General features: G+C 32.6%; 1 protein-coding gene across 5 annotated transcripts in view; it reads right to left on the reverse strand.

Moving 5' to 3' along the window:
* Positions 1-14,465, reverse strand: part of NOVA1 (NOVA alternative splicing regulator 1) — a 132,022-nt gene that overhangs the window by 5,218 nt on the left and 112,339 nt on the right. The window contains exon 5 of one of the 5 annotated variants that reach the window (XM_042864849.1): positions 13,456-13,511. The exons of the other annotated variants lie outside the window; for them this stretch is intronic. Within the exon in view, the coding sequence (XP_042720783.1) occupies positions 13,491-13,511 (21 nt within the window). The 3' untranslated portion in view covers positions 13,456-13,490. Of the gene's footprint in view, positions 1-13,455; positions 13,512-14,465 lie in introns of those variants that run through there. 5 annotated transcript variants of the gene reach the window in all.

The raw sequence follows: 14,465 nt of genomic DNA on the forward strand, positions 1-14,465 counted from the left end.
CTTGGTGAAAGCAAGTATAGCATAGTGTGAACAGATAAAATGGTTCATCTTGAATTGGCATGACCTTGATTGTTGAACCCATTACCCATATCAGAATACAAAAGTTCAGGATGTTGTACACCTTACTGTTACCCAGCCTGTGAAGATGAAGAACAGTAGGAGAGTGTATCTAAATGTTGAAGACTTTGAAAATAAAAAATATGGTGCTTGCCCCTCTTAAAAAGTTTACCCAAATATCTTCAAACAAAGGGGATCTCCTGTTAATCCTAACCTTCCTCCTATTTAAACAAGTTTCATTAATGTCAACAAATTTATTCCTCACTGATTTATTGTTGTGAGTGAAGAATGACACCCATGATAAAAATTCAGTGCTTATGCATATTATACTTAGCTGGTTTTTTTTTTCCAATATATATTCACAAATTAGTCTTACAATTTTAATGATTAAGGTACCATCTGATCCATAATAGTGAATTAATATGAAGTTTTACCTTTACAAAAGTATGTTTTCAGGATTGATAACTACTGATAGCCATTCATCCAGATTTTGTGGAGTCTGTATGTACAAATAACACTTAAAAATTTGTCAGTCTTATCACCAAAATGCCATCTAAAATCTCAGCAACAAGCCAATTAAAAATACAACCAAAAATGCATTAGCAACATTCTCGTGTTACTTCATTACAAATTCAAGCTTGTTATGAAATCAAGCTAATCAGAAATAAAAATGCATGCCCTAGAATTTTTTCTAATCTTATCCATTTTAGATATTTCCAGTTGTTATGACAGTATCAAAATCAAGTCTTTGTAAGTCCAGTATACTCTGAAGCTAAAAAACATTTGTATGTTCCACTTACATAGTAAGTACCTTAAAAAATTAAACATACCATTTTGCATTTGTAAAAAAAATTAGGCCATCCATGAGCTACATAATCCTATAGAAAATACCTCAGAGTTTGTGAATATGCATTTTTAAGTAAGGAAAGGCCATGGTCATTTTAAAGTGCAGCTCAACATATTAGGTGATTTTGAGATGCCCTTTCTTTCAACTTTCCTATTAGCAAAACAAAGCCACAATTTTTATAACCAGGATGTATGATCTAGAGACAAAATTAAGAAATGGATAAATATAATGAATGTTGATATTTTTATCAAGTATATAGTTTAACTGACTCATTTGACTTAGGACATATTAACAATTCGGAGATTCTGACAACTGTAACTTGCCAGATCCTGCTTGGTTTCGTAAGTAACATGCAAAGTTGCGATTAAAGTTAGGCTTAAGTGCTTATGTATGTGCAGAAGAATGTAAAAACATAAGAAGGTATGAAAACAAATAATGGATTCAGAATAAAAGTAAGAACAAAATCCATATTCGTAACAAAATCAGAAAAAAAAACTACCTGAAATCTTTCATGGATCTTTGATTTCTGAAGCTGGGAATGTGAATCCAGTTGAGAGGTTTGACAGAGTTCAAGTTAATGCCTTATTTGTCAGAGTTCTGAAGGTGTTGTTTACTTTTTATTTATTTATTTTTACTTTTATGATATCTATGTAATGAGTACTCTAATAATCATTTTTGCACTTCAAGCAAAGTCATACTTTAAAATTTTTGTGAAAAACTAGACTGAACCACCGCAGATGTATTATTTGCAACTATTTAAATGTTTCTGATATTAAAGTTAGTAAAAAAAAAAAAACAAACTTTATACTGAATTTCAACTTTAAGTTGTATAAAAATATCCTTAAAGATCCAAAACATCTTCCAAGCAATAACAAAGAAATTAAAAACAAAACAAAGCAAATAACAAAACAAAAACAAAGAAACCAACTATTTCCTAAAGACTATATGCCATTAATTTCCATTTCAAAAAAGTCTGCAACTGCTGTTTCAATCTCAATCTCAGCAGAAATCTGAAATCTGACGCTGGAACTGGTCTGACTAGATTTCACGACACCATCAGTGCAAAGCTCTGGAGACAGATAGTCTCATAACCAGATATATAATTACAGAAGTAAACTGAGTACTTAACTTTAGGACAGCATTGTAGGACACACAATACCATAGCTACATATGTTATATATATGAAAATCTAGATCACCATAATATGGCTGGGATTACTCTAAAAGACTGGTGTAGCCCAACATTACAACTGTTTAATTCAGATATAAAATGAAGGAAAAACTCTTTATGCAAAAGAATAATAATAAAGGTTTACTCAATAAGAAATTACCACTTTATGGCTTGACATCAACAAACTTCATTTAGTTAATCGCTAAAAGCTTTGATTGACCAACAGAATTATCTGCCTACTTTCAAAGAAGATGCAGACTGATATCCTTCCCTATACCCACCCACAGACTTCTTGAAATTTTTTGCTATTCAGACTATGTTGCATTTTGGAAAATAAATCTTGCCTTCACTGGATGTAAACAATCATTTTTTGTTCTGCTTCTGAGAAATAGAAACTCTAAATTACTATTCTAGAAACATCAGACTGTGTTTATTTTATCTAGCAACACTTTTAAACTTCTTTACTGTAAGAATACACCGCTAACATGCTTTCAAATATAAACACTATGAGAGTGGATGTTACACCAATTAACATACACTACAACTTTTAAAAATTTACAGGTATCTAAAAATTAAATAGTATGGACAACATATCTATTTTATACTAAGACATGACAAAATATATTACAATTAAAATTCATTTTTAACAGAATAGAAAAGCAAAATTATGCATTTAGCTGAAAACAGTAAGTAAGATCCTGCTCTTGCTGAAATAAGTGTCAGCATTTGCATTATGTTGAAGCATCCAAACACAAAGTACTGGTATTTGTAACAATTTCTTGAAAAACATAATTTGAAAATTGAGATAATTATTTTAAAAAGCGAAACATACTTAGAATTTCTACTTAGGTCATATCAATCTTGATAAAGATTCATTATTTTCCATCTGTTTCCCATATTAACTTGAATTTCCATGGTTTGCATATTGGAATATCAATTCTTTATGGCAAAAACTGATTGTGTTGCATAAAATACCAGTAACAAACAATCATGTTCATAGTCCCAACTCCTATTATTCAAACAGAAATTGAAAAGCTAAGATCTATTTGATTTAGTTATCTGTACCACCATGAGTACATTAGTACTGTACTCCCTTGTCTAGCAGGTAAATCAGGAAGTATTCTTGCTTTCTTTTAATATATAAAAAGTTCAGAATGTGATTTGGATACAGAAATGAATAATCCCAACAGCATCCAAATTAAGTGCTCTGAGTATGCAGGAAGGTTACGTTTCAATAGGTTCATGTATGATCCTGGCTATATTGAAATTTATGTTGCAAAAACGAGACAAAATAGCCAAAACAGTAATAACAAGTTTGAAATGCATAACTGAAATGCTTTTTTTTGTTTTTTTTTTTTCTTGTTTTTTTTTTTTTCTTCAAATGCTGTGAGGTGGGGTGTAGGCTAGAAGGAACTCAGCCTTCATCTCACGCTAAACAGATTTTAGAAAAATAATTGTAATCATAACAATTGCTTATTCACAAAGCAAATTAATTACTTCCACTGGCATCACCATAATCCTTTCTGCGTTATTCTAAGTAATATCAAAATCAGGCTCCAAATTTAATACTTCTCCTGGAAAAGGGATTGAACAATACAAAGTAATTTCACTGCAGTGTTTTCACTAACATTGCTGTCTTTAAAAATCCTTGACAGAAGCACAACAGTCCAAGAAGCTGTGGTGCTGCTGAATGGCTCAAACCTGAGAGCATTTTACTGCTTTCAGTTCACACTGAAGTTAGCGAAGATATGATGAAATTGAGCACTTAGAGGAAGATGGTTGGTACTTGATGGATCACAATCCTTATGTCCTGAGAAAACAATTCAAGTTGCTCTAACTCACCATTTCACACTGCAAAACTCCTAGACTCCTGAACTGTGCATCAGCTAATTCCTTAATCCTTCTTTTACTGACAGCCCGCTTGCATAACACCCTGTTACACATGTCCCTGACATTGCAAGTCCTCTGATTTACTGAACTAAAAGTCCTCACTCCTGAGTCCTGAGAGCTGAATACCAATCGTTCAGAGATCATTCTATGCCACTTCTCATTCCTTCCCTTACACTGCAAAGAGATAATCCATGCAAAGCAGCAACAACTGTGTATCCACACACACAAAAAATCCTTCTGGTGAGCATAACTATCACCAAACCTGCTTTAATATCCACACTAAAACCTCATGTCCCTTCTCCCCTTTTCATTCCTGTTCCTCTCAAACAAACATTTCCAAATGCCTACAGCGAGTTCCCCATACTCTGTATTTCTTTTGTTTACCACCTTAGTCTGAAGACATGTAAATTGGTTACACTCTCTCTTCTCACAGCCTATGGAGGGGTGAAGGCAACTACAAAAAGATTCTGTGAAGAAGACTAATTGGATTACTGGAAGAAATGAGATGCTACTTTGTACTTTAGTGCAATGCACATCTTTATTCTAGTTAGTGTTCTTGAGATTTTCTTCTCATCACAATAAATAAATATACTTACAATATTTTCTGCATATGTTTTACCTGTGATTACTGCAAGATAACTTTAATTTTTTAAATTTCTGTAATTGCTTCTTTTTAGTATTCCTGTCTTCATAACTACTATTTCTTCCAAGTCCATTTAAATTAATCACAGAATCACAGAATTACAGGAGTTGGAAAGGATCTCAACAGATTATTGACTCCAACTGCTGAAGCAGGCTCCCTACAGCAGGTCACATAGGTAGGCATCCAGATGGGTCTTGAATATCTCCATAGACGGAGACTCCACAACCTCTCTGGTCTAGCTGTTCCAGTGCTCCAGCACCTATACCATATAGAAGTTCTTACACATGTCTGTATGGAACTTCCTAAGTTCAAGTTTGAAACCATTACTCCTCATCCTATTGCTATGCATCACTGAGAAGAGCCTGACCTCATCCATTTGCCTCCCACCTCCTTTTAGATATTTATAAACATTTATCAGATCTCTTCTCAGTATTTTTTACTCCAGGCTGACCAGACATAGGTTACTTAGTCTTTCCACATATAGTAGATGCTCCAGGTCCTTAATCATCTTTGTGGCCCTCAGCAGAACTCATTCTAGGAGATCTCTCACTTTTTTGAACAGGGAAGCCCAGAACTGAAAACAGTGTTCTAAAAGTGTCCTCACCAGAACAAAGTAGAAGGGGAAAGATCATCTCCCTTGATCTACTGGCCACACTCTTTTTTAATGCATCCCAGGACACTGTTGACTTTCTTGGCCACAAGAGCACACTGCTGACTCATGGACAACCTGTCTTCCACAAGAACACGCAGGTCTTTCTCCACAGGGGTCCTCTCCAGTAGAGGATCCCCTAACCTATACTGATGCATGTAGCTATTCCTCCTCAGGTGCAAGACTCTACCCTTGCCCTTGTTGATCCCCATCAGGTTCTTCCCTGCCCAACACTCTAGTCTGTACAGTTCACAGTGATGGGTAGCACAGCCTTCTGGTGTGTCAGACACTCCTCCCAGCTCTACACCATCAGTAACATTTGCTGAGGGTGGACTCTACCCCTTCATCTAGCTTACTGATGAAGATATTGAACAAGACCAGAAACAGCACTGACCCTTGGGGAACACCAGCAGTTACAGGCCTCCAACCAGACTCTTTACTGCTGATGACCACCCTCTGAGCTCTGCCACTCAGCTACTTCTCAATCCACTTTAATGTCCAATCATCTATCCTACGCTTCCTAAGTTTCATAACAAGGATGTTGTGGGAGATGGTTTCCAATGCCTTGCTGAAGTCAAGGTACACAGCACTCACTGCTCTCCTCTCATCTACTCAGCCAGTGATGACATCATAGAAGGCTACCATAGAGGGCTACTTTGAAAGAAACATTTACTGCAGGCAAGATAGGTCTTACCCATGTTAAAAACATACAAGATCTCTAAAAACTTAAAAAGTTAGAAAACAGAGCAAAGGGATAATCTAAAATCTGTATTTGTATTCGCCCTAAACTGGAGCAGGAATTTGGACTGTCTGATTCCCTCTCTACTGTTCATCACCAGTGTTAAATTTGTGAGCTGCAGTGCTCATGGTATTACTTTAGTCCTAGTTACTATCATATAATACAAATGTAATTTCAGCTTAAACACTCAGAATTATTTACATTTATAATCAAAATGCTTACCACTGAACCAAACTGGAGAAAGATTTAGTACATGAAAGAATATTACACTTAATTTATTTTGCAGACATTTTTGCTTTATCTTAAATTGGGAACATTTTAAAATTAGTATGTTACAGTAAACCTTGGCTCTTTGTTGTGACAAAAAAGTATTTTTCAATTCTCTTAGATACAATGTAATTACATTGCTGCCCACTTCAAAATAGAACCATGAAGATTTCTACTAAATATCTAATCTAATTTGGAATGTAAACAACTCACTGCAAGGAATTAGAAAATCATGTTTAAACAAACAAAAAATTATCTGGCTTCTGCTTTAGTTGCCATTCTCCCACGGTTAGGCTCTAACACATAAGTGGAAAGGCTACTTTCTCTAAACAGCAATTTCTACCAAATTGGTGCATATGCAGGTTCTATATGCAGTGAATAAATATTAGAACTGATGTTTATACAGGCGGTTAATTTTATGAGATTATCTAGATCAGTAGGAACTATTTAAAATTTACATACAAAGTTTCTTACATCTCATGAAAACAAATTCTGGAAGTATTTGAATGGAAGAAACCCAATTTTCTATGATTCTACGAATTTTCTCAAAAATAAATTCTCTATGATGCATAGTTTTAATAACACAGAGAAGGAACTTCTATTTCTTTTTTTTTTTCAGTATAGCATGAAAACAACTCTCCGTATTTCATGCATTAATATTTCATAAGTTTCAAATTACATCTGTACGGAAGTGCAATGTATTTTGAGTAGTTTCATTTATACTTTCCACATTTTTATAATTAAAAAAAAAAAAGAAGAAAGAAAAAGATGGTTTCATACTGAATTATACAAGAGCATAAATAATAAATTTTTACTCAATTGCACAGTATGACAAAGACACAGAAAATAAGATATATGTATTGTTCAGATGAAACATCTTTTGAGATGACAGAGAGCAGGTTTACTAACTACTCTGTCCAGTAATGTTTGAATTACACTTTCAGTGGCAGAATGTTAACCCTATTCTGTAGCTAAAATTAAAATAGATGTATTTCTCCCCTAAAATCTTCCTGTGATTTCTTTTACTGTATTTTTCTCTCCTATTCATTTTGTGGTATTCTGCGAACACCTGCTATAATTCCATAACATACAAGAATGAACAGAATGGTAATTCTGGAAGCTTTTAACTGAAAGACATCACGTAATTATAATGTAGCATCATTATCAGAATTGCTGAAAAAACACTTCTCAGTATAAAATAATCTACAAAAAAAAAAGTAGATAAGTGCACATTCTTTTAAAAACAAATCCGTATCTCTGATGGCATGAAGAAAACTCGTACTGTTTTGCATTAAACAAGATCTATCCTAAAAACTGATAAAACCCACTCCAGATTCCTGAAGGAATTGATTTTCATGACTGAACTTGGGGTACAGGTGATGTTTTCTTTCTTACACTTTCCCACTCACAAAAACTATAGATGTTACCATGGTTTCTCAAGTTCTTTAACTTTTTGTTTAAAGAGGCACTGTGGATTGCTTTCTTCAAAAATCTTCACACAAAAGAAGGTAAGTACATAAACGACAAGGACTTTTCTACCCTTCTCAAGAGAATCCCTAAAAGGCAGTATCCATTAGATTCACACACACTCCTCAGTACCACAGCAGTCATAAACTTGTTATGAATAATATTCCATATTTTAACTGGGCACCTTTCTCTTGATGAAAGCAAATACTTGGAGAAATCCTGTTTCAACCACACATAAAATCTGACAAGACATTAATAGCAAATCTTGAAGTTAAGTTTGATGGTCCATATGCAGAAACACTTAAGAATTAATTCCCCATTGACTTCAAGGAGATTTAAGCTACCAAATTTTTCTATGGTTGTGTATCTGTAAGTCTAAGACAAACTTAACTGTCTTAACTATTAATATGGACGGCTTTAGCTGCAACAGAAATTTTCAACATAAGTATGCAATGTCAAACCTCCTGTTTACTGATTTTATCTAACAGTGACAAAGTTTTATTATAAGCTTTGATAAACAAGGAAGCATATCATTTTGTGCTTTGAAAACAAAAACAAAAAAACCTCCAAAAAATCCATCCACAAAATTACATATTGTATTATCTACTGTAGTTATTTCATTTAATTCAATTTCAATAGAAATATTCAAAGCAGACTTGCTATTTGCTGTGGCACAATTCACTGAAGCTGATTGAAAATTGAAAGCAGGGCAAAGCTTAAAAATAGATCTTAGAAATTAATACTAATTGTCTGACATTGCTGACCAGATTCTCAAATTAATTTAGGATTTAAATCCAAATTTAAAATCAAAATCACATTCCAAGATTTGAGGTAAGAATAGTGAAAATCAATTTATGAAAGCAGCATTTAAAATTAATCTTTCCATTGTACTATACTAGATAAAATGTAAGGATGCTAGCACTTCTAAGCCACTTTCAGGTCACCTTCATCAAACCTGATTTTTAAAAAGTATGCTACACATTCATTCAAAAAATCAGAAAACTTAGGTTTTCAACACTATACCATCTGCAGGGGTCTTCTTTTTTTCAAAACTATGAAAATACCATGCTCCAGCAGAATCACTTCAATTCTATGACATGAAAAAGAAGTAGTCATAGAGACTCCTAAATGCTTATTTAGCCATTGCAATGCTGTAAAACATGATTTGTAATTACATGAAATAAATCCCTAATCGCCTGAAAATGACTAATATACATATTTCTAAATAAATTTTTATACTACACTTTTACATATGAGTCCATAATACTTGGTGACTTTTGGCAAAACAGTCCTATCACTTATAGTATCTAGCCAACAGTTTAAGCAGATTCAGAGAACACAGAAGCTACATATTCAGCAGTGTCTTTTTAAATCATTTGCTCTCAATTCAACCGATTCTAAGGAACAATAAGGAAAAAAAAAGAGCAAGCAAATGAGTCCATATGGAAAGAATACAAATATTATTACTCTATACAGCCAAAGTAAATGAAACCATCCCTACTATTTGTTGTATCTTAGAATCTCAGAGCTGCAATAATGTCAGATGTGAGTGTGCTCATACATATAAACAAACAGAAGCCTTTTGCATTACAACACTGTGGAAGAAAAGAACAGTTTGTTACAAATTTCTACCCTTAACAGTATGAATGAATATACATAGTATGGCTTTCACCTAGGTGAAATCTGTTCTATTCAGTCTATAGTTACATATACAGACTTAAGAAAAGACAGGACACTTTTAATGATATATCCTGACCTAACTTTGCACCAGTTTTGCACATGCTTTTTTCTTATAGGTAACAAAGTTGTAAAATGAGATGAAAAATAAATCTTATAGCATTCCCACACAACGTGCAAGAATGGAATGATAAATTACTTGCTGCATCTGTAACAAATGTTGCAAATGCCATCCAATGTAAATGACATAAAACTACCATACCTAAATGAACACCTTTACTTACATTTTCATGGGCCATAAAATAAAATAATGATAAACTCTAACATATCTGTTTACAGTATTCTTAATTAAGATCCTGATGTAACTATCGATTCTTAGAAAAAGAAAGAAGGGGAGATATGAATTAAAGTCATGGTAGACACCCCATAAATGTCTCAGCTCAGTGAAAATAGGAGGCTCTCTGATTTGCAGAATGTTCTGTCTAGTTTCACTGTTTTTCACAGTGAAAGGACTGAAAAATGGCAAGAAATTCAGCCTAGGCAAAACGCATCTGGCCTTCCTAGATGCACAATTTTTGTGGCATTAACAGCCAGATCCCACTCATTTTACACCTAGCTTTGCAACTAGCAGCAGAGGCTTGATCCCTTCTGTACTATTGAGTAACTACTAAAATAATGATTTTGTATAGCAAGAACTGGTCAATGAATTTCTCAGGAAGGCAATCTCAAATATGTCATTTGAGAATTGCTTTCAAATGAGAAAGGAAGCAAAGAAGATTAAACATTAAAACATTATTTAAATAATCATATTTCTCTAGGTCATAAAAATACTATTTACCAGAAACTTTTATTACAAAAAGAGCAGTTTCATTACTGTACTACTACAGTAGTGCATAGCCTTGTAATGCTGATAGTCTTCTGACAAATTACTATAGAACTTTTGTCTCAGAGGCTGATGCTATATCTTTGACAAGGATCAGAGACAGAACAGAATCATATCAAGCTGTTAGTATAAGGAAATATATCAATACCTGCAGATAAGTTAAGTACTGGTTTAGAACTTAACATTCAGCCCAATAATTCTGTGTGTATATGACTAATTTATATGTACACATACATTCTGATTTACCTCTTACAGACTCTCAATTAAACATTATTAACCAAGACAGGCACTGGGGAAGCAGGGACTATTGTTGGGAAAGAAGAAGAAAGAGAAAAAGAATAATGGAATAAATGGAGGAAATGAATTAACAATAATTTGAGTAAATAGAAACAACAATCGATACGTGCTAAGATAAACCAGTTAAGTCAACCTAGCTTACAAATAAAAGCTATAAATTCAAGAAACAATTGAGTCTAGAATTGCATGGTGAAGATCCTGGAGTCACACCAGTATTTGGCTCAGTGGGGAAAATTGCATACATTTATTATTATATCACATATTTGCACAGAATATTGTCTCCATACATTCATGCTCTTGGCTGTATTTCTCCTACAATAAAAATCTGTGGAGCCAAATATCAGTAAAGATATATCTCTTAAATAATAAATTAAACTCAAAAGTAATTAACAACTTTTGAGAATCAATAATGCATTAAAAAAGTGAGGCACGAGCAACACTTGAATACAGATAACTTACGAATGTTCTTAATTTTGTCTAGTTAATGTAAATATCCACATGGCCAAAAAAAAAAAAAAAAAAAAGTTCCTAAACAAAATGAAGTGTTAAGGCACAAATGTCATATAGAGCTGTACTTATGTGTAAACATTACACATTTATGTATACACAAAACATGAGTGCAATTATATGTGCATTAGCTTTGAAAAGTATTCTATTAAGAATAAGTTGGGAGTTGCATAATCATATTTTGGAATTACAACTTTTTTTTTTAACTCTTTAAAGATACACTGAGAAAGTACTCACATTTACTATTGCCTCAGTTACTATGAAAAATATACACATATTCTTCAGTTTCCATGGATTACAATTTTTTTTTTTTTTAATTTTCAAAAAAACCTACCAGCAAATATAAATTAAAAAAAAACCTCAAAAATCAAAGTGGAAAAAGTAAACATACTTACTAACCACTTTTGATATTGTAAGACTTTAAAAATATTTTATCATCTCAGTATATATAAAGCTACACACAATTACTTTTTATTAATGCACTGTGGATTATTATTGCCAGAAATTTGTTTTATTTTATTATTTTCAATGGTAAAAAAAAAAAAGACTTCAAATTAAAATATTCCTTTATTCCTTATTACTACTTTTAAAATCAAATATTTTTTGTGATATTAAAAACAGTGATTTTGCTGAGATGTCCCAATTGACAGTTTTTATCCTATTATTTGACTTTTTGTATTTTTCTGTCCATCAAAATATAATTCAGACAGGTCAAAAATAAAGGTTTTCTGTGATAGCAGTGTATTTAGAAGGATAAACCATACTACATATAATAGAAATGTAAACAAATACATGGCTTGTGAATTAAAAAATTCTCATCATTAATATATTATTTTCAAGTAATTATATTTTAGTTTGAATAAAATAATTGAACAGTACATACAGTATGGAGTACAATAAGATTTATGAAATATCTATTGCCATAATAATATTTGTAACTTTATAGATGTTATATAACTAAAGTTTTGTAACTAGAGTCCTTATAATACACTTATCAGAAAGATATATTTACACTAATATATATTTTAATAAAATATGCACAACTTAATTAAATTCTTAAATTTAAATTTCCAAACATAACTTTCATCCCATTCAGGGATCTTTATTACTCTCATTCACATGTGTTGCTATTAATATAAGACAGGTATAACTTACACTTAGAAATGGCATGAAGACAAATATCAGTAATGTTTGTCAGTACACATACTGCACACAGCCAATTAGACTTCACTGTAAGTGTTCAAGTGAAGTGTAGCATAAATTCCTAACTAATTTTGACATAAATTAAGTATAAGTGAACTATAGCCTTAAAATTTATTTAAGAAAGAGCTAATTTTTAAAACAGAGTGAGATAGTACTAGTTTTGGACAACACGCAGTTAGTTTATTAAGCATTTTAAATATAATACCAACAGTCTTCAAATATCTGTACATCTTTAAAAGTGATTTCTTGTTTTTGCATCACTAAATTATACATAAGCACTCTTTTGTAACTGCATTTTTTTCAGTACTTATTACTAAAGAATGTCATTACTCATTGTTCAGTCTATTCCATAAATAAATTTTATTCCATAAAACATCTACTTCTAAAAGGAGCTTAAATGGACACTACATTTCAGTGTCTCATGGGTAAGAAGCAGCTGTTAATTTACCGTCAAAGTTATTTCAATTACTAAGAATAAAATGCAATGGATTAAAATATTCTCACTGCATTTATTATTTTGGTTAAGTGAAATATAAAAATAACCATTATGAGGTGGGATGCATGGATATCATGTATCAGGTTAGTAGAAACGTGAAATAAGTCACGCTGCAGTTTAATAAATAAACATTTTTAAAAATACTTTACTAATCCGATCCAAACATTTATCCTCCAATTCCAAGTGAAAGAATAATTTGTCGTGTAGAAGTTTATAATTGCTGAATAATGTAAGAAAAAGAAAGAGGACAGAAATACTGTCATCGGCAAACTGCATTTGCTGAACTGTCATTTAAGAAGGAAGCAAATGAAAAAGAACCAACCCCCAATGCCCAAGTCTACTAAACATTGAAATTAAAATTTACATCACTGGGATATAAAAGAACACTGGACTCATCCCTGGGCATTTCTAAGGAAGCTTATGATAGTCCATGGTCACCATTTTCTACTGCTCTACTATTTGCAAGCTTAGAATAATTGAGGAAGTTACTAACTCTACATTTACTAACAGGAAACTGGAAACCTAATTTGCTAAAAGAGGCAAAAGAAGCAAGCATGAAAAGAATTACAGACAAAAAACTATGGGAAAACACTGCTTCTGAATAAGATGAGGTTGCATACTGCTTTGACTGCAGGGTAAAACACATTAAAAGGTATTGACTACCTGAAATTTGACATGCTATGCTATGGATAAAGGCCTCAAGAGATGCACCTTATCCTCTGTAAGAGAAAAAAAATTCCATCACTTACTCCTTGTAGCACAATATATCAACAAGATTGTTTTTATGATTTGTACACAAAAAAATTTTTTTTTCATTTATACCAGGAAGGCACCTACTTCCATTCATGGGTTTATCTCACATATATTTACGACTCTCACTGCCTGCTGAATTCTTGAAACATGCAAAAGGCAGATTCCATCTGCAAGAAAGTGCAGTGCGTTGCTGTAATATTCCTACAAACAAGTTGGGAAAATGATGTTTTAGGTAGCACAAACAAAAAATTTACTATTGCATATTCAATACATGACCTTATTTTCATGCAGAGACTTCATAATAGTGCTAGATCTAACACTGTCTACTTATCTCTGAGATATCAAAAAAAATGTGGTATTGACTTTTCCATTCCGTACTCTGTGCTGTCCACTATCTGTCATGGTGTGACAATAAGCTTTGTAATCTCAACTTCTCTTTCTGCATTCTTATGCAATTCTTGATCATATAAATTCTGAACTCCGTAGGAGCTGCTAGGATTTACAGGAATGCGACTGGCAGATAATTAAAGACATTCAATGAGTAATATTGACATAATGAGTAATATGTCAACAATGTTGAGAGTCTTAGCCATGAGAAAGCAACATATTTCCTCAGGTGTCATGAATCCTTTTAAAAACACTTTCTCTACAGTCAGAAAGGAACAGTGAACAGTGAACCCTAAACTCCCTCAGTGGAAGAGAGTATTAGGAAAGGAATCAAGTAAATCAGTATAAAAAAATATGAACACTACTAATTACCTATGCAGTTGTCCAAAGGGGAAAATACAGAACAGGCAAAGAAAAAAAATACTGATTTACATATAAGATTTTTAAAAGTTACTTCAAAACTTTATAGTATCTAAAACTGTTTTAATCCATAAGTATTTAATTAGACATTGCTAGCAAAAGCTCTGATCTCA

Source organism: Lagopus leucura, unplaced genomic scaffold, assembly GCF_019238085.1.
Source record: "Lagopus leucura isolate 7727_CA_CO unplaced genomic scaffold, USGS_WTPT01 Super-Scaffold_1, whole genome shotgun sequence".
In the NCBI taxonomy this organism is placed as follows: Eukaryota; Metazoa; Chordata; class Aves; order Galliformes; family Phasianidae; genus Lagopus; species Lagopus leucura.